The sequence below is a fragment of the Saccoglossus kowalevskii genome, chromosome 15 (assembly GCF_978046115.1).
Source record: "Saccoglossus kowalevskii chromosome 15, keSacKowa6.1, whole genome shotgun sequence".
NCBI classification, from domain to species: Eukaryota; Metazoa; Hemichordata; class Enteropneusta; family Harrimaniidae; genus Saccoglossus; species Saccoglossus kowalevskii.
In genome coordinates, this window is record NC_140655.1 from 4,873,992 (window position 1) to 4,893,046 (window position 19,055).

At 33.5% G+C, this 19,055-nt stretch overlaps 1 protein-coding gene across 5 annotated transcripts in view; it reads right to left on the reverse strand.

Moving 5' to 3' along the window:
• The window catches only part of LOC102803866 (uncharacterized), a 50,870-nt gene that overhangs the window by 23,164 nt on the left and 8,651 nt on the right, over positions 1 to 19,055 (reverse strand). For 3 of the 5 annotated variants that reach the window (XM_085508639.1, XM_085508638.1, XM_085508635.1), the window contains exons 2-11: positions 16,782 to 16,856; positions 15,429 to 15,457; positions 14,552 to 14,605; positions 13,804 to 13,954; positions 13,194 to 13,276; positions 7,452 to 7,514; positions 6,186 to 6,248; positions 5,590 to 5,652; positions 3,730 to 3,792; positions 846 to 908 (exon numbers count right to left, since the gene is read on the reverse strand). In XM_085508639.1, the coding sequence (XP_085364765.1) occupies positions 846 to 908; positions 3,730 to 3,792; positions 5,590 to 5,652; positions 6,186 to 6,248; positions 7,452 to 7,514; positions 13,194 to 13,276; positions 13,804 to 13,954; positions 14,552 to 14,605; positions 15,429 to 15,457; positions 16,782 to 16,856 (707 nt within the window). The remainder of the gene's footprint in view (positions 1 to 845; positions 909 to 3,729; positions 3,793 to 5,589; positions 5,653 to 6,185; positions 6,249 to 7,451; positions 7,515 to 13,193; positions 13,277 to 13,803; positions 13,955 to 14,551; positions 14,606 to 15,428; positions 15,458 to 16,781; positions 16,857 to 19,055) is intronic. The other 2 variants (XM_085508636.1, XM_085508637.1) reach the window with 2 other exon arrangements.

Below are 19,055 nucleotides of genomic sequence, written 5' to 3' on the forward strand. Positions count from 1 at the left end.
CTTGTGTTTTTTCTTTACATGGCATGATGCGTTGAGCTAGGAGAAAAAAGAGCCTGAGCATGGAGGTAGGAAAGACAATGACTGGTATTATGATTTAGGTACTAGTATCTCGAATAAACAGGAAACACGGCAGCTAAAATGCGTTTAATACAGCCTATTCGCTCAAGTTATTGTCATGCAAAATTACCATTTTGTAACTATTCAACTGTAGTGATATCTAAACTACTAGGAAGAATCACAGATTCTCTCTATCTATCATAGAGAAACTATGGAAGAATCTAAACCTACCAGGAACACGTCATCGTACCGCGATCGCTTCTACGATTTTTATCTTCAGTGTCTTTAAAAAGTTTTCGTTCAGTCGTTCTTTCAAGTTTCTGTCGCATAATTTCGTACGCCATTTTTTGTTTCCCGTTGAGCTATCAATCTAACGCAATAATTCGTTACTATATATTAGGACGCGTACCTCTTATTCAAGCCGGAAATTGTGTGAAATTATGAAAGATGTTGTCTCCACCATAATTGAAATGAGAGGTTACTCGAAGAAGACGATTGAGGGCGTGATTTCGGCTCCGATAGTTGGGCCCCGATGCGTTTACACGATCGGAGCCATGTCGGGACTCAACCCTATCGGAGTTCAACCCGAGGGTTTAGTGGAGCCGAACTTGGCTCGAGCCGGCTCGAGCCAAACGCGTTTACACGGCCATTTTTGCTGGCTCGAGCCGACTCGAGCCGTTGGGCTCCGATAAAATGCTGTCGTGTGAACGTAGCAAATGTTCAGTTTGCAGCCATCAAGTCATCAAGTCAGTTTACAAGCAATCGGGATATCACATGCTAATACTGACCTGGAGATTATTCAAGTTACTCATTACTTGTTCATAATCCTGTTTTAATCCGACATTTTCCATCTGCATCGCAAATAAGAATATAATCTCAAATCTACAGACAATTTTTTTCTTAAAATTTTGTTACAACAAGATATAATGCAATATACTTATTTAATGCTACTGTAATACACACAGAATACAATATTTATGTTTCTAGTCTTCATGTATTAGTTATAACAGGGAGCCGTAATGAGAAGGAGACTGGACCAAGCTCCGTGGTTATAATGACTGATATAGCTCTGTATACACTGCAGTTAGACAGTTAAAAATAGCATTTTTTACCAAAAATGACAGAAATATTTACTAAAATTAGAAAATAAAACTTATCATCACAAAATGAACAAATCTGACTAGGGTCCACCAAAGGAATGCTGTCATTTTCAAGATGTAGAAAATAGCATTTTTTATCAAAAATTACCAAAGCATTCACTAAAATTAGAGAATTGAAGGGATTGTTACAAAAAAGAACAAATCTGACAAAGGTCCACCCAAGGTGTCTACATATGAAATATTGAAGCAATCAGGCTAGCCATTTATCAAGAGGAAATCAAAAAATAGCCTTTTTTATCTAAATTACAAAAATATTCATCAAAATTAGAGAATTGCATATATCCTCATGAAATAAACAAATCAGAGAGATCCACCCAAAGTATATATACCAAGTATCAAAGCAAGCAGACTTGTTGATTTTAAGAAGTCGAAAATGTAAAGTTGATGTCAAGGGACAATCAGTAATATGAACAGCTCCACTTTGTCAACTAAGTCAACAGCAGAGCTGAAGTAAGATAGTGGATACACAAAGAATTGAAAATAACCGTTTGTAACTATGCTTGCTTTGCAATAATTCAGTCTGGCCCATCTATTTAAATATTATATTCTCAATAAGCTTACAGGATTACTTAGCATTTCTTAACTATAATGAATTAATGTACATTGCACAGCAAAAAGACCAGGTATCAATGAGAAGAATGTCATCACTGCCACCAATGTAACTTAAATACTAACCCAGCACCATAAAACATTTCAAACAGTGGACAGTGTGAAAGATGGAATATGATAAACCTCATTATTGTACATCTGATACCAAGAGCTATAGAAATCATCCGTCAGTAAAACACTGTACGGAAGTGTTTGAAAGTGTTAGACAAATATGATGTCTTTCTTATTTTGAAAATTTGCATCATTTTTACGTCACATCAAAACATTCATTTTTGTTTCCTGACTGAAATATAATCATGTTACTAAATGTAAATGATGGCAAAGGCACAAATAATTTTCCCTGTCATTTGGGGATGTTATATTTTACTAAATTATTATTACACGCAGAAAAAGATGTATAATATTTAGGTTATCACAAGAATAAACAAAGTATACACTCAGACAATAGAGGATTGCATCACCATCCACTTTGCGTCTGATAATACAATCACTGTACTGCCTACATGTATACCTTTCAGTATACTAGTAATAACCTCATACTATTGTACATCTCTCAAAAATTGTTTTTCTTTATTATGAATCTTACAAACAAAGTCAAAATTGTGCACAACTCTTCTTATTGCATGATTTTCCTTGTAGTGGTTTTTTTTTAATTCATATATTAACATTAGATATACCAGACAACATTACTGTTTTTGTTTGTAAGTTTTGAAGAAATTAAGAAGATATCCTATGGACACACTCCATGAATGATAACAACAGTAGATAATGGAGATTACAAATTTAAGAAAGTCTCAAATATTTTATGTAAATATTAGGAGAACAGATGTACAATAAAACCCATTATGAATGATAATTGCTATGTTCACACGGCAGCATTCTATCGAAGCCGAACTACTTCTCCTCCCACGGATTAACAGGAGATTATCTCCAATGCGTTCATACGGTCGGGAGCCGAACGAGAGCCGAGATCTGCCAGAGTTCGATTCAGTTCGATTAGAGTCGAACGGAACAGTGCCCTTGAATAATTAGTGACTGAAAACGATTTTAGTGTCGTGCTTGTGTTTTTTCTTTACATGGCATGATGCGTTGAGCTAGGAGAAAAAAGAGCCTGAGCATGGAGGTAGGAAAGACAATGACTGGTATTATGATTTAGGTACTAGTATCTCGAATAAACAGGAAACACGGCAGCTAAAATGCGTTTAATACAGCCTATTCGCTCAAGTTATTGTCATGCAAAATTACCATTTTGTAACTATTCAACTGTAGTGATATCTAAACTACTAGGAAGAATCACAGATTCTCTCTATCTATCATAGAGAAACTATGGAAGAATCTAAACCTACCAGGAACACGTCATCGTACCGCGATCGCTTCTACGATTTTTATCTTCAGTGTCTTTAAAAAGTTTTCGTTCAGTCGTTCTTTCAAGTTTCTGTCGCATAATTTCGTACGCCATTTTTTGTTTCCCGTTGAGCTATCAATCTAACGCAATAATTCGTTACTATATATTAGGACGCGTACCTCTTATTCAAGCCGGAAATTGTGTGAAATTATGAAAGATGTTGTCTCCACCATAATTGAAATGAGAGGTTACTCGAAGAAGACGATTGAGGGCGTGATTTCGGCTCCGATAGTTGGGCCCCGATGCGTTTACACGATCGGAGCCATGTCGGGACTCAACCCTATCGGAGTTCAACCCGAGGGTTTAGTGGAGCCGAACTTGGCTCGAGCCGGCTCGAGCCAAACGCGTTTACACGGCCATTTTTGCTGGCTCGAGCCGACTCGAGCCGTTGGGCTCCGATAAAATGCTGTCGTGTGAACGTAGCAAATGTTCAGTTTGCAGCCATCAAGTCATCAAGTCAGTTTACAAGCAATCGGGATATCACATGCTAATACTGACCTGGAGATTATTCAAGTTACTCATTACTTGTTCATAATCCTGTTTTAATCCGACATTTTCCATCTGCATCGCAAATAAGAATATAATCTCAAATCTACAGACAATTTTTTTCTTAAAATTTTGTTACAACAAGATATAATGCAATATACTTATTTAATGCTACTGTAATACACACAGAATACAATATTTATGTTTCTAGTCTTCATGTATTAGTTATAACAGGGAGCCGTAATGAGAAGGAGACTGGACCAAGCTCCGTGGTTATAATGACTGATATAGCTCTGTATACACTGCAGTTAGACAGTTAAAAATAGCATTTTTTACCAAAAATGACAGAAATATTTACTAAAATTAGAAAATAAAACTTATCATCACAAAATGAACAAATCTGACTAGGGTCCACCAAAGGAATGCTGTCATTTTCAAGATGTAGAAAATAGCATTTTTTATCAAAAATTACCAAAGCATTCACTAAAATTAGAGAATTGAAGGGATTGTTACAAAAAAGAACAAATCTGACAAAGGTCCACCCAAGGTGTCTACATATGAAATATTGAAGCAATCAGGCTAGCCATTTATCAAGAGGAAATCAAAAAATAGCCTTTTTTATCTAAATTACAAAAATATTCATCAAAATTAGAGAATTGCATATATCCTCATGAAATAAACAAATCAGAGAGATCCACCCAAAGTATATATACCAAGTATCAAAGCAAGCAGACTTGTTGATTTTAAGAAGTCGAAAATGTAAAGTTGATGTCAAGGGACAATCAGTAATATGAACAGCTCCACTTTGTCAACTAAGTCAACAGCAGAGCTGAAGTAAGATAGTGGATACACAAAGAATTGAAAATAACCGTTTGTAACTATGCTTGCTTTGCAATAATTCAGTCTGGCCCATCTATTTAAATATTATATTCTCAATAAGCTTACAGGATTACTTAGCATTTCTTAACTATAATGAATTAATGTACATTGCACAGCAAAAAGACCAGGTATCAATGAGAAGAATGTCATCACTGCCACCAATGTAACTTAAATACTAACCCAGCACCATAAAACATTTCAAACAGTGGACAGTGTGAAAGATGGAATATGATAAACCTCATTATTGTACATCTGACACCAAGAGCTATAGAAATCATCCGTGAAGCGATGCCTTCCTTATTTTGAAAATGTGAGTCATGTCACATCCAAACATTTACTTTTGTTTACTGACTGAATGTAATTATGTTACTGAATGTAAATGATGGTAAAGGCACAAATAATTTTCGCTGTCATTTGGGGGATGTTATATTTTACTAAATTATTATTACACGCAGAAAAAGATGTATAATATTTAGGTTATCACAAGAATAAACAAAGTATACACTCAGACAATAGAGGATTGCATCACCATCCACTTTGCGTCTGATAATACAATCACTGTACTGCCTACATGTATACCTTTCAGTATACTAGTAATAACCTCATACTATTGTACATCTCTCAAAAATTGTTTTTCTTTATTATGAATCTTACAAACAAAGTCAAAATTGTGCACAACTCTTCTTATTGCATGATTTTCCTTGTAGTGCTTTTTTTAAATTCAGATATTAACATTAGATATACCGGACAACATTACTGTTTTTGTTTGTAAGTTTTGAAGAAATTAAGAAGATATCCTATGGACAAACTCCATGAATGACAACAGTACTTGATAATGGAGATTACAAATTTAAGAAAGTCTTAAATATTTCATGTAAATATTAGGAGAACAGATGTACAATAAAACCCATTATGAATGATAATGTTCAGTTTGCAGCCATCAAGTCATCAACCAGTTTACAAGCAATCTGGATATCACATGCTAATACTGACCTGGAGATTATTTAAATTACTCAGTACTTGTTCATAATCCTGTTTTAATCTGACATTTTCCATCTGCATCGCAAATAAGAATATAATCTCAAAACTACTGAAATTTTTTCTTAAAATTTTGTTAAATACATTTTGATTTAATGCTGCTGTAATACATACAGAATACAATATTTATGTATTATGTATTAGTACATGCATTAGTTAAATGTCACATCACTTTTATATTTTTCAAAATTTGTTATCAGTTTTTATAAAAATTCGTAATAAAAACAGAAATTTAATGAAAATTTTTAAATAAAACTAAAAATCAACCTGTGTGAGTTTTGATTTTGGAAAACAAATTGGTCAGAATCTTTTTTCTTCTTCGCCTAAACCAATTTCTTGATATTCTCATTTAGGGGCATCACAAAGAGACAAATTTTGTCTTAAATATCGCGATGAAATGATCAATGCCACAACAGAATATCGGTGCTTTGATGCAAAGCAAGATTTGATTAGAAAGTTGGATATAATAGGATGGATTAAGCAACATAAAACAGTTTGAAACAGAAAATAATATTAAATAATTAAATTAATAGAAATAAAAATGTTAGAACCTTGTGTTGTGCTGCAGTGTCATGTAACTCAGCCATTTGGTTTTGAAAGAGAGCATCCTGTTCCTGTAGGTAGCAAAAGCACAGGGCACATAGTTAACAGCGCGAAAAATGATAAGCGGTTTTATCAGATCACGTTTTCATCTGCAAGCAGAATCAGTGAACGTTAACAGAGTGCATATTCATCAACAGTCAGTAGACCATTTTCTACTATTAGTGAATTAGTTGAAATGAATCAAGAATGAATTTATTTTATTGACAATCAGACAATTTTGCTATGTGTCTCTGCTGCTTGAGTAAAATGTTACGCAAGGAGCAAAACACACACTGAGATGCTTGTGCATATTTGTGATGCCATCATACCATCAAAAGTACCAGGATGTGTGACTTTTGGGGGTCATGAGAGTGGTCGGTTGTAAGATATGGAGATGAAGTATGACCATGCCCTGAAATGGTCAGGATGGGTATCAGAATGGTTCCAATCTATTTTAACTGATTAATTTGTGTACAAAACTAGTCATGTACAGTTTAATATACAAAAAACTCATAAATTAATTATCACTACTTATTTCTATGTAGTCGTACTGATTGGTTAGAATGCAGTAATGTGTTTTATATGTTTATAGTTTCTTGCTGATCAGTGATTGGTCAGAACGCAGTATGCAACATGAAAGAAAACCTGATATTCAATTGGAGTGAATAGCAAGAATTGTGATGTATTTTATGCATTACAAAGCTGCTAAAATACATGTTTAAAAACATATTTGTCCCACCATGTTGAAGACAGTGCTCTTTTAACAGATACCAGTAGTAATTTTTATAAACTGGATACAGAAGCACTCAAGCTTACAATGTGTGCTGTCTAATGAGGATGATCACTCACTTGTCTAAATCAAGATTATTCATGTCACAATTGAACACTTTTTCCTTGATTACATCGGATGGAGAAGCACTATAGCACCCGACAGAAATAGACACTGACACCTGACACTGAACGCAAACATTCGCACGGCCTGAAGCATTTTTCGTTGCAATTTGGGGTTATAATCACTCATTATTAGTACTCAATTATTACTCTTAGTGGGAAAACATGTACAATAATATGGCTATGACAAGAATACTACAAAGTATGCACACAGACAGTATGGGTACAGAATTAACATCTGTAACACATTAGTTGATACTAATGTTGTACTGCCTTCGTGAATACTTTGATATGATAAGCTTAGACCAGACTATACAAGATATAAAATAAGTAAAATTAAGAACCTTATTTGTGGAGACTTGTCTCTCAAGTTCTCGTATCCTGTCAAGTAGTGTTTGCCTTTCATCCTACAATTTATCAAAACAGAAAACATAAGCATAAATAACAATCCTATGATACTTACTTTCAGTTTGATCTTACTAGTGGGTAATGATTGCTGCCAATATTTTGTATCAAGCTATTACTGTAAACAGTTTTAATTTTGTTGGGAAATTTTCATAAGTCAAGGAAAAACCATTTATTTTAGCAGTGCATGCATTCACTGGAGTCCTAGAAAGACACAGTGACATTCACTTGGGTCCGAGGGAGTCAGTGACACTGAGGTCCTAGGGAGTGTCACAGTAACATTCACTGAGGTCCTAGGGAGTCACAGTGACATTTATTGGGGTTCTAAGGAGTCACAGCAACTTGCACAGCATTTCATTCTCATCAAAGCATAACCAAATTGTGAAAATTCAGAGGGGTCTGTGTTTTTGTAATTTTTTTGTTTCATATAATTCTATGCCAAATGATCTTTGTGGAACCAAACTAAGACACACATGGTAAAATATAAGACAGTTCATGCTACACACACAAACAGTTCCCGAACATATCCATTCACTCACTCATTTGGTATCACAAAGGTAATTTGGAGTGTTAATAAAAAATAAAATAATCTAAAAATAGGGAAAAACACAGTCCTGCTGTAAAAGAGCATTGTTATGGTTTACAGCATTGATACAACATAGTGACAATTATATGCCAATGTCAAAAAAAGCGTAAACATGATTACAAAAATCTGTGGAATGGAATGAAAGTAGAGAATAATAAATGTACAAATTACAAAATATTCCAGTACATGTTAACAAATACATTTCTTTTTGATGGTTTTACACAAAATGATTTAGGATGTCACAGAGAAAACAGATAAAAGAATTACTGTCAGCTCTGTGTAAAACATATAATGTAAACCGCTTCCATCTTGTGAGAGACAAATTTCAAGACATGTTTGTGAAAATTGTGAAATTTTGTAGACATACATGTAACATTGCAATAAATGTAGATGTGTTTGCAAGTAGTACTGTAAAACATGTCTTTTTCACGAGCATATCTTTTTAGCGAACTTACCGAGAGACAGCTAATTCAAGATGTCACTAATGACATGAATGAAATGAAGACGCATTGTGTCTAATTACATATTTATGATATGTAAATGTACATGTTATGACATTACAGTATTGTGTCAATCTAACATTAGAAAAACATTACCAATACATTAGTCTGTGTTTATATGTATGTGGTATGGCATTATGGGTACAAATGTACATGTAAGTGTGTCATTGAAATCTTACAAACAAATGAAACATTCAAAGAATCCCAGACAACTCAAACAAACAACCACTTAAGTACCATGAGAACATTGAAATTAAAACTAGCATAAAATCTGTATTAGAAGCCACTCCTAATAGAAGTCTCATCCATTCTTTTTGAAAAATTGAGAAACAAAAATTCATCAGTTCTCATATGTGTAGATGCTCTAATAGAAACCGCATCAACTGGTAGTAGTAACCACTAACCTACCATATTATATGATGAAAAGCATTATCTACAACTACCATACACACATGCTTTTAATAAATAAATTATTTTTTAAGGAAGCTGTAAATATGCAGGAACAGGAACGTTGTGTGCCATGCATGATAGAATCTTTAATATATCACATAATGTATCTTTTTCCACACTGCTAATTTTTGTGTACAGGTGTGCAAGTTGTATACTACATTTGAAACAATATTCCAAACAAACATGCTAAGATGAATTCAAACTTTCCCTCTTTCATAGAACAACTCTACAAGTACGTGTCCACAACTAGGGGCACTATTCGATTCAGTCCAGAAGTGGGTGCCTATTTTCTTATTTTTTCGTTTAATTTCACTTTATTTTTCAATTAATTAAAATGTGCACAAGAAATCTAAATTTGATCACAACAATAGTGAACATGTCCACACAACCAATGTTCATTGGAAGTGACACAAAACTTGCCCTATCTGGTAATTGATATCTGAATATACAAAATAAGTCAAGAAGTGGGTATGGTTCAAAGTGCACACACACACCCTACCAATTTTGCTCAATGACAGAGGCTAAATAAGTCACATGTTATTATGAACCCTAATTTTGTTAACAAAATTGAAATTGTCATTTACTGGTTAATTGTATTTTCCATCCAGATAATATTTGTCAAATATATTCAATTATAACATTACATATGCTTAGTAATATCCTCGGTAAATGTAAAACATGAATTTGTCTTAAACTCCAAACATAGCAGAGACACAAAACTCAAGAAATCAATAATAGTTTGTAGTTCAGGAATAGGAAGTTAGGTAACATGAGGAGAAACAGTGAAAGAGGGTACACATACAGGTACAAGTGAGATTTAAAATCATGATTGATTACTACCGGTAAGCCTTAAATATTTGTCTTTGTTTAATTTGGTAGCAATGAGAAGCACACAGAAAAGTTGAAAACATGTTCAATCTTATAGATTGTTGAAATGCCAGGGAACATGAATTAGAATTAACTATCAGCCCAATAATACCCACTAATAGAATTCAAATCACGGGTAAATATTTGGTCCAATATTACTAAATCAAAACTTTCTTTGAGTAGATTGATTGTCATTTACGTATCTGTGTTATTCATAAGTCATCCATTAAATTTTCATGTTCATGTTCAATCTTATAGATTGTTGAAATGCCAGGGAACATGAATTAGAATTAACTATCAGATTTGCTAAATGCCCACTAATAGAATTCAAATCATAGGTCAACATTTGGTCCAATATTACTAAATCAAAACTTTCTTTAAGTGGATTGATTGTCATTTACGTATCTGTGTTATTCATAAGTCATTCATTAAATTTCCATGAGTTCAAAGCTGTTAAGAATGAACCATTACATTGTTTTGGGCATATATAGTCACTGTAAAATTAGCATTCTGAACTGCAGCACAAAGTCACCAGCAGGTTTCAAACTGAATCACTTCTCCCAAAATCAAAATAATTCAATCTAATCTGACTTCCAATTCGAATTTACAGAACTGCTTGGCGATGTTCAGAGATTATCAAGCTGAATATTTTGTGAATTCTATAGCTTCTGCATATATTACTTGACATGTCAAAGGCAATAATGCTGCATAGATGGTAAAGTAAGGTATTTCAAGCACAGAGCTGCATGTATGACTCAAACCTCGGCATGGAATCGCCTTGCTACTCCATACCCTTCTCCATCAGGGCATCCCTAGACTTTACCTATTCACCACCAAACTTTCTCGCCCAAATTTTTCTCCAATTTTTTCTTATCATCTTCAATATTTCTTAAAATGAACCCCAACAGCTAAATTTGAGTAAATTTTCAGTTTTTACTCAAAAAATTCGGCTATATTTGTGCAGACTATTAATGGGACTATTTTGTGAATTCGTGATGAAATGAGGGAACTGGCAGTGAAAAGGTTAATAACCAAACTTATCACGCATGCACCACTTTACTTAAACATTCACGTTACTTTGTATGCAATATTCTTTTATTATTATCTTTCTATGTTATCATCACCTATGAGACTCTTCTAATTATGCATATTAAGTTTATGCATATTAAGTTTATGCATATTAATTAGGTTTATGCATGTTAATTAGAAACTAACATGATTGTATTTTAACAGCTTACAAGGCCAATGATTTAAGCTAGCATTTCACGATAATAAAATGATAACCCAACCTCCACATCTTTGAGGTTTATCACTAGGTCTTCTTTTAATTTACTCAGCATTTGATTGTTGTTGAGACTGTCATTAGCAATAAGCTGAAAAGAAGATTGGAAAGATTCACAGGCAGGTAAACATGATGATAAACTTGCACGATACAGAAATCATAATTTTTTAGTTTCAAATTCAGTACAGATCCATCTGTTGGTCAATTGTACAACAAATTTTGGAGAAAAAAATGTTAGACGGAGACGAATCCACTAAGTGCTACCGGTATTATTATTTTTTTTTAAGATTTTTGATTATTTTTTTTTTACATTTTAGATAGCGGCTTAGCAAAGACTACCAATTTGGCAGAGATAAGTCATAACAGAATGGTGGCAGAATGAATTACCTGGATGTGCCAAAAATAATAAAACAGATTTCTTTTGAATGAATCATCATGATCACATTTTGAACTAAATAGCTGCTGTGGCAAATGGAATTTACCGTACAAACATATTTTTATCAAATTACAAAGCCAGTTACAACAAAAGACAAGTTATCATCAAGTTTAATTGACAGAGCAAGGTATGCAATAATATTAAGAGTTGAAGAAAGCATGCTAATAAAAATGCACAACACTAAGATGAAATGCAGAAAATAAAGAGAAAACAAACATCAAAATAGATAACCCATCATGCAGTAGTCCAGAAATGCATGCAGGTTGATATACATACAAAAATGTTTAAGCAAAAGTTATACTTTTCACAATAACGTTTGTATTGCTGTGTATTTTGTCTCCATAGCAACTGTTAAGCAAGCACAGGTTTAAGGTATATCGTAATTGCTTTATTAGAAAACATGCTTTCCTGTCTGGCAGAAATGCTTCCAAGACATTTTTGTCTACATAGGTTTCTTTGTTGGAGATTACAATGACAGCAAACATGTGCATCTCAGAGGAAACATTGTATTATGTTGTATAGAAATTTAAAGATGTGGTCAATGCTGGGAATGATGTTAGTTCTCATGTAACTATACAAGTTGTTTGCATGCTAGAAATGTTTGAAAACATTATTTGTAATTTTATAAATAAAGACATCCAACGACGCATTGGTGAAACTCCCATGATACACCTCACTCATTGTGTTACAAACTTCTTTCTGTGAAAGATAAATGGTTTTATTCTCTCTTCTGTGTTTTGAGAATTGAGTGAGCCAATCCGGCTATTGTTTGCATGTGAAAGTTTCACCATGGACTATCACAGTGAATTGTGAGAGTACCACAATGCACCGTGGGAGTACAACAGTGCACCTTGAAAGTACCACGGCGAACTGTGAGAGTACCACAGTGAACTGTGGGAGTTCCACAGTGCACCTTGAGTACCACAGTGCACCTTGAGAGTTCCACAGTGCACCTTGAGAGTTCCACAGTGCACCTTGAGAGTTCCACAGTGCACCTTGAGAGTACCACAATGCACATATGCCTTCATTTTAATCAGTGCTAGCTGTATTCATTAATTTCATAAAATGTTCCTTTAACAGATATTAGTCCAAAATGGCCGCCAAGATCTCATTGCGAGCGAGTCACATGAGTTCCATTCTACTACATTCTACTGTTCTAATCACCATGGTTACATTCGTCAAGTAAACAATAGAAGCGTTGAATGGAGAAATGGAGCACTGAGGAACAAAAACGATTTTTGTGGTTGTCTCTCTCTGAATAATATCTTGCCAGCCATTCGTGTCTAAAAGACTACTATAACTTAGGATGCAATCACCTACACCATTGACTATACTGTGTTCAGTTGTATCTTCTATTCATATGACATCTTACCCAAACTAATTATTGTGTGTGATGCAACATAGTTAGACCTGATTGGCTACCCAACAATCAGACCAATCAGAGAGCAGCTAGTTTCTTTTTTCAAATTCTACCTTGTGTATAATGATTCAACCCAACATAGTTTCATACTGCATTTATAAACACATGCTTTCTGCTCTTTCTGCTCTACCCTACCCTACCTGTGATTCTCTAAGCTGATCTGTCAGACCTGTGTGTATGGCTCGAAGTCTGGAGGCTTCATCTTGTAAAGAGTCTATTTGTGCTGTCAGAAATAATATGCATCAAACAGTTACTGTATTTGTTCTATTAGAAGCACATCTCCAATAGGAGAGCATACAAACAATTGCATTTATTTTACATGGCTATTGAATCATTAACATCAACATTTTGATCATGGAAAACACCGCTGTAATTTACGTAAGTGATACATTACTAATTGAGCAAATACGGGATAATTGCAATACAAGTATTCAACTCTGATAGCCACCTATGATAATGAGTGATGAAGATTTAATTCAACAAAAGTTCTGTGCATGAATAACCGCTTGGGAAAATTTGAACACTGGAACACTGAAATGGGGAAGGTTGTCACCCAACAAACACATGTTATACCGGCTCTGCAAATAATTGTTATCATTTGAGTGACTTGAACAGCCACTATTTATTTGTTGAAGCATAGTTAGAATGCATCATAGAGGTCAATGTCAATCTTCTGTATTTATATCTATCAACCACGTCTCAGCAAAACAAAACATTTAAGAGTAATATAAAGTTATAAAAGTTTCTTACCTTGTAAATTGGACATGTACTGTACTTTATCTTCTTTAAGTTGTTTAAATTCTAATTCTCTATCTGACTGCAGCTGTTTGAAATCTTCATCTAGCTTTGCATGTTTATGTTGCCATGCCGATAGTTCATTTTGTACATCCTCGTGTTCACTCTAGGTAACAGATACAAACAGGAATAACATTTTTCAGTGATCTAACAAAAACACTTTTCCTGAAAGATGAAAGATCTGCATTTGTCACCAATTTTTTCTTGTATCTTCCTTCTAAAGCATTCCAAAATGCGCTTGTACTCACACATGTTTCAAATTTGCCCCAATTTAGCTCAGTATTCAAAAAAAAAAAATCCCCATTTTAAAATTTCCATGAAACGAGAAACAGAGAATTTTGTTTTCCTGGCCTAATCAGGGTGCAGGAAACAAGGGTGCAGCGCCCCCTTACCCTGGGAAGCAGATACTCTGGCAACCATAAAATTCTGATTGACCAGGGATCACATGTGGCCACTGTTTTCAACTGTGACCTGACTGATAGTAATTTTGGCCCCAAGGAAGCCATAGAATGCTCCATTTTAACTTAGAATTATCAAAATCTCCACACCCTGGTAGGAAGAACCCTATCTCCCTATATCCCCCACTTAGTGGCGCCACTGAAGTGCTCCCTCTTGCAGTTTTTTTCTAGAAATACCACTGATAATAATAGTAAACAGCTTTTTCTAAACATTGATATTTTTAAAGTTTGGATGTTACACTTACCTTAAGCATTTTATGCTGTGTATTTAGTGAATTAAACCTATTTTGTGATTCTTGCTATGAAAACAAAAAAATATAGATTAGATTTACTTATGCCATAACAGTAGTGAGTTTCATGGATGCAGAAATATTTAGTGAATTAAACCTATTTTATGATTCTTGCTATGAAAACAACAAAATATAGATTAGATTTACTTATGCCATAACAGTAGTGAGTTTCATGGATGCAGAAATATTTTTATATAAAATGTTTATGAATGTTACAAATTTAAAATTAAAGTTGAAAAAATTTGACCAATCACAATGTTTTAAAGGATGGATAAGTAAATTGACCAATCACAATGTTTTAAAGGATGGATAAGTAAATTGTCCAATCACAATGTTTTAAAGGATGGATAAGTAAATTGTCCAATCACAATGTTTTAAAGGATGGATAAGTAAATTGACCAATCACAATGTTTTAAAGGATGGATAAGTAAATTGACCAATCACAATGTTTTAAAGGATGGATAAGTAAATTGACCAATCACAATGTTTTAAAGGATGGATAAGTAAAATTGACCAATGATTGAAGAAAACCTTCATGAGTAATGGATTCAAGAATGGCCAGGTGAACCGCTATGCAAGTACTTAGTTGGCACAGAATTCTATGTCATTGATTGACTCTCTCTGAGACTTCAGTACATTAGCATGGGAACATATACGATCAAACAAAAACACAAGTCTACAAACCACAGAGTAAAGAACAGCTTTAAATAGTAAATAATAATCACAAAAATTCTGTAAACCAGGTCACCAAAAAAAGAAATTCAAGATTTTCTTGGTTTACAGTAAATACTCCTGATATACATTGTACCTCACACAATATGCATTTATTTACCTTCTCTTTTGCAAAACTGGTTTGTAAATCTAAAAGAATAAGAGAAAATTATTAGAATGTGCATGGAAGATAGATGAACAGACTCCCACAATGAACTCTTCATTTCCTCAAAGTGCAGCGTGTACATTATGAATAGAACTTTAGAATATCACAAATTGGTAATGGCGCCCTCCAGTGTCAACTATTGTTATTATGATACAGATTCTGTGATGTGATTGACGAATCAATGGTCTTGTGTTTTACGTGATTTTATACTGTAACCCAAAAATTAAGAAAATTGTTTCAAAAGTTATATCACAAAATAGCACATTGAGCAGATGGCTACACATGTGCCAGGTAACACTTGTATAAAATAAAATTGTGTCCTAATATATAGCAGACAAAATAATCCAAACAGGATGTCGCATTGTTTCCAGAAGGGGTACATGACGTATCATAAAATTAATCAGGACGTTAATGATTTGATGTGGTTGCAGCACCACCACCCACCTTGCCCAAACTACCAATTGGAAACATTTTTAAACAGTATTTACTTAATATAGAGAATTCAACTTAGTACCGCAATGTTGTGACCTTCAAAATTATAGTACGAGGCACAGTCCCTCTATCCCCGGTCTGGAAACGACTAGCATTCTTTTGTTTCAAATCGTGTGCGGGTAAACAAACCGTTCACACTCGGGCCGAGGGAGTCAGGAAGTCAGACAGTTTACAATACAGTCAAAATATTCAATAAAATCGGAAAATTTACCGTCATGCAAAGCGATACCTCATTGTATGACTTTGACTTCAAATTCAGACAACCACAATGTAAACAAACATGTAAACAAAATTATCACTATGAAATTTGGGTTTTTTGAACCCTGATACGCATCACAACCAGCCTACCAACTCATAAACATCCAGTTCCTGCAATGCAAAAATTAATAGGGAAAAAACTTTGCGTGCCAACATGCTGACATCGCTAAACAAATCTTGTCAAAATGGCGTTGTTCATGTTAACGTAGTCAATCGAAAAATCTGTGATATTTCTGATTCTTGGTGGGTTCATAACAGTTCAAGTCAACTATACAACAACTAATGACTTTATTCTATGCAAAAGTATATAACAATGCTTCAATGTCTGTATATAAATGATTTTTTTAGCACAGAATTGAGTACATTGTCATTTCAAAACGTCGCCATTTGCATTTACGATCTAAAAAGCATCGATATGTGAAATATTACTCCAGCTCAAATATTGTAATTATTTTACAAATTAACTGATTTTTGTTTGAGGCAATGGCAAAAGAAATACTTTTTTTTTGTAAAATTAATTCCAGCAAAAGAAAATTAGAAATATAAATTTGGACTTACCTTCTTTTGATTTTTTGTGTTCATTTTTTTCTTTTTGTAATGACTTTTCAAGTCTTGATCTATGTTCATAAACAACTGAAACAAATACACAGAAAAAATTAACTTTCTTGGTGACACATAATAAATTTATCACTGGAATTCCGTGATTATCACCATATGGTTTCATTTTATATTGTTGCTCACAAAATTGAAATTAAAAAAAGTATGGTCATACTACTTTTCATACAAACAAGCAGCCTATCGGCTGAGATAGCTCCGCTGTTAGCAATGCACATTTCAATTAAAGAACTGAAGACATCATTAGAAAATGAACAATATGTATAGTATCAAAGCAATCGGACTTACAGTTTTTAACAAGAAGTCGAAAATATCACTTTCTACCAAAAATGACAAAAATATTCACCAAAATTAGAGAATTGAAGATATCATCACAAAATGAACAAATCTGTGAAAGGTCTACATGTAGTATATATGTAATATCAAAGCAATCAGACTTACAGTTTTTAACAAGAAGTCGAAAATATCACTTTTTACCAAAAATGACAAAAATATTCACCAAAATTATAGAATCGAAGATACCATCACGAAATGAACAAATCTGAGAAAGGTCTACATGTAGTATCTATATAAGTAATATCAAAGCAATTGAATTTTTGGTTTTTAACAAGAAGTCGTAAATATCACTTTTTACCAAAAATGACAAAAATATTCACCAAAATTAGAGAATTAAAGATATCATTACAAAATGAACAAATCTGAGAGAGGTCCACATGTAGTACCCATATATGTAATGTCAAAGCAATTGCATTTGCGGTTTTTAACAAGAAGTCGAAAATATCACTTTTTACCAAAAATTACAAAAATATTTACCAAAATTAGAGAATTGAAGATATCAACATGAAATGAACAAACCTAAGAGAGGTCTCCCTAAGGTACATATACACCGAGTATCAAAGCATTCAGGCTTGTAGTTTTCAAGAAGAAGTCGAAAAAGTAAAACATTGACACGGACGACGCCGGACAATCACTCATATGATAAGCTCCGCTCGACAAAGTCGACAGTGGAGCTAAAAATGTGACACAAAAAAAGCAATTTTTATCCATTGATTTCTATGGGAAAACGTTTTTAATTTAGTTATACATGTATATCAAACATGTGGTTGGCTACATATGGTGAAAAAATCATACGTAGTTATTTGATGGATACATATGGTTGTCATGAATTGTTTGTAAATTCTGATAAATAGTATTTATATTTTTTACGATATATTGCTTAACATTTTGCCAGCTGAGAGCCTTCATAAATCACCAAAACAAATGAGAAAAAAAAACAGTATCAGCAAGCAACACATTTACATGAATTCTCACAGTAATATTAAATATTTTCAAACTAACTAACTAACTAATTAGCTAACAGGGTAAAATAACCCAAAAGTTGGAATCGGCAATTATGTAACAATTTTGAACAAGCAGCCTGTCAACTGAGATAGCTCCGCTGTTAGCAATGCACATTTCAATTAAAGAACTGAAGATATCATTAGAAAATGAACAATATGAATAGTATCAAAGCAATCGGACTTACAGTTTTTAACAAGAATTTGAAAATATCACTTGTTACCAAAAATGACAAAATATTCATTAAAATTAGAGAATTGAAGATACCATCATGAAAAAAACAAATCTGAGCGAGGTTTACCTGAGGTACCTATATGTATAGTATCAAAGCAACCAGACTTGCAGTTTTTACCAAGAAGTCAAAAATATCACTTTTTACCAAAAAAGACAAAAATATTCATTAAAATTATTTCAGTTAGATGAAATTTAAACATGAGCTATATGATAACTTTGGTGCTTTGAACAACAATTAAATACAGTGTACATTTCAATTCTGTTATGAAGCACACAATGTCATCTGACCTGTATATTTCAATCAGTCAAAAGCATTTACAGAAATCTTGGCCTTTGAATCGTGTGTTTAAGTCCTGTAGATGCATTGTATGAACAGATTAGTGTGAGAAAAACATTTTGCATTATAAAAGGGCACTGTATGTAATTTCTATCAACGATCTCATTCACAGACATTCATTACCATAAATAAGTTATTAACGCACCATCACCAAAATTGACACTCCATCACCAAAATTGACACATCACCAAAATCGACACTTCATCACCAAAATTGAAACATCACCACTAAAATTGACTTCACCACTAAAATTGACACTTCATCACCAAAATTGACATTACCAAAACTGACACGTCATTACCAAAACT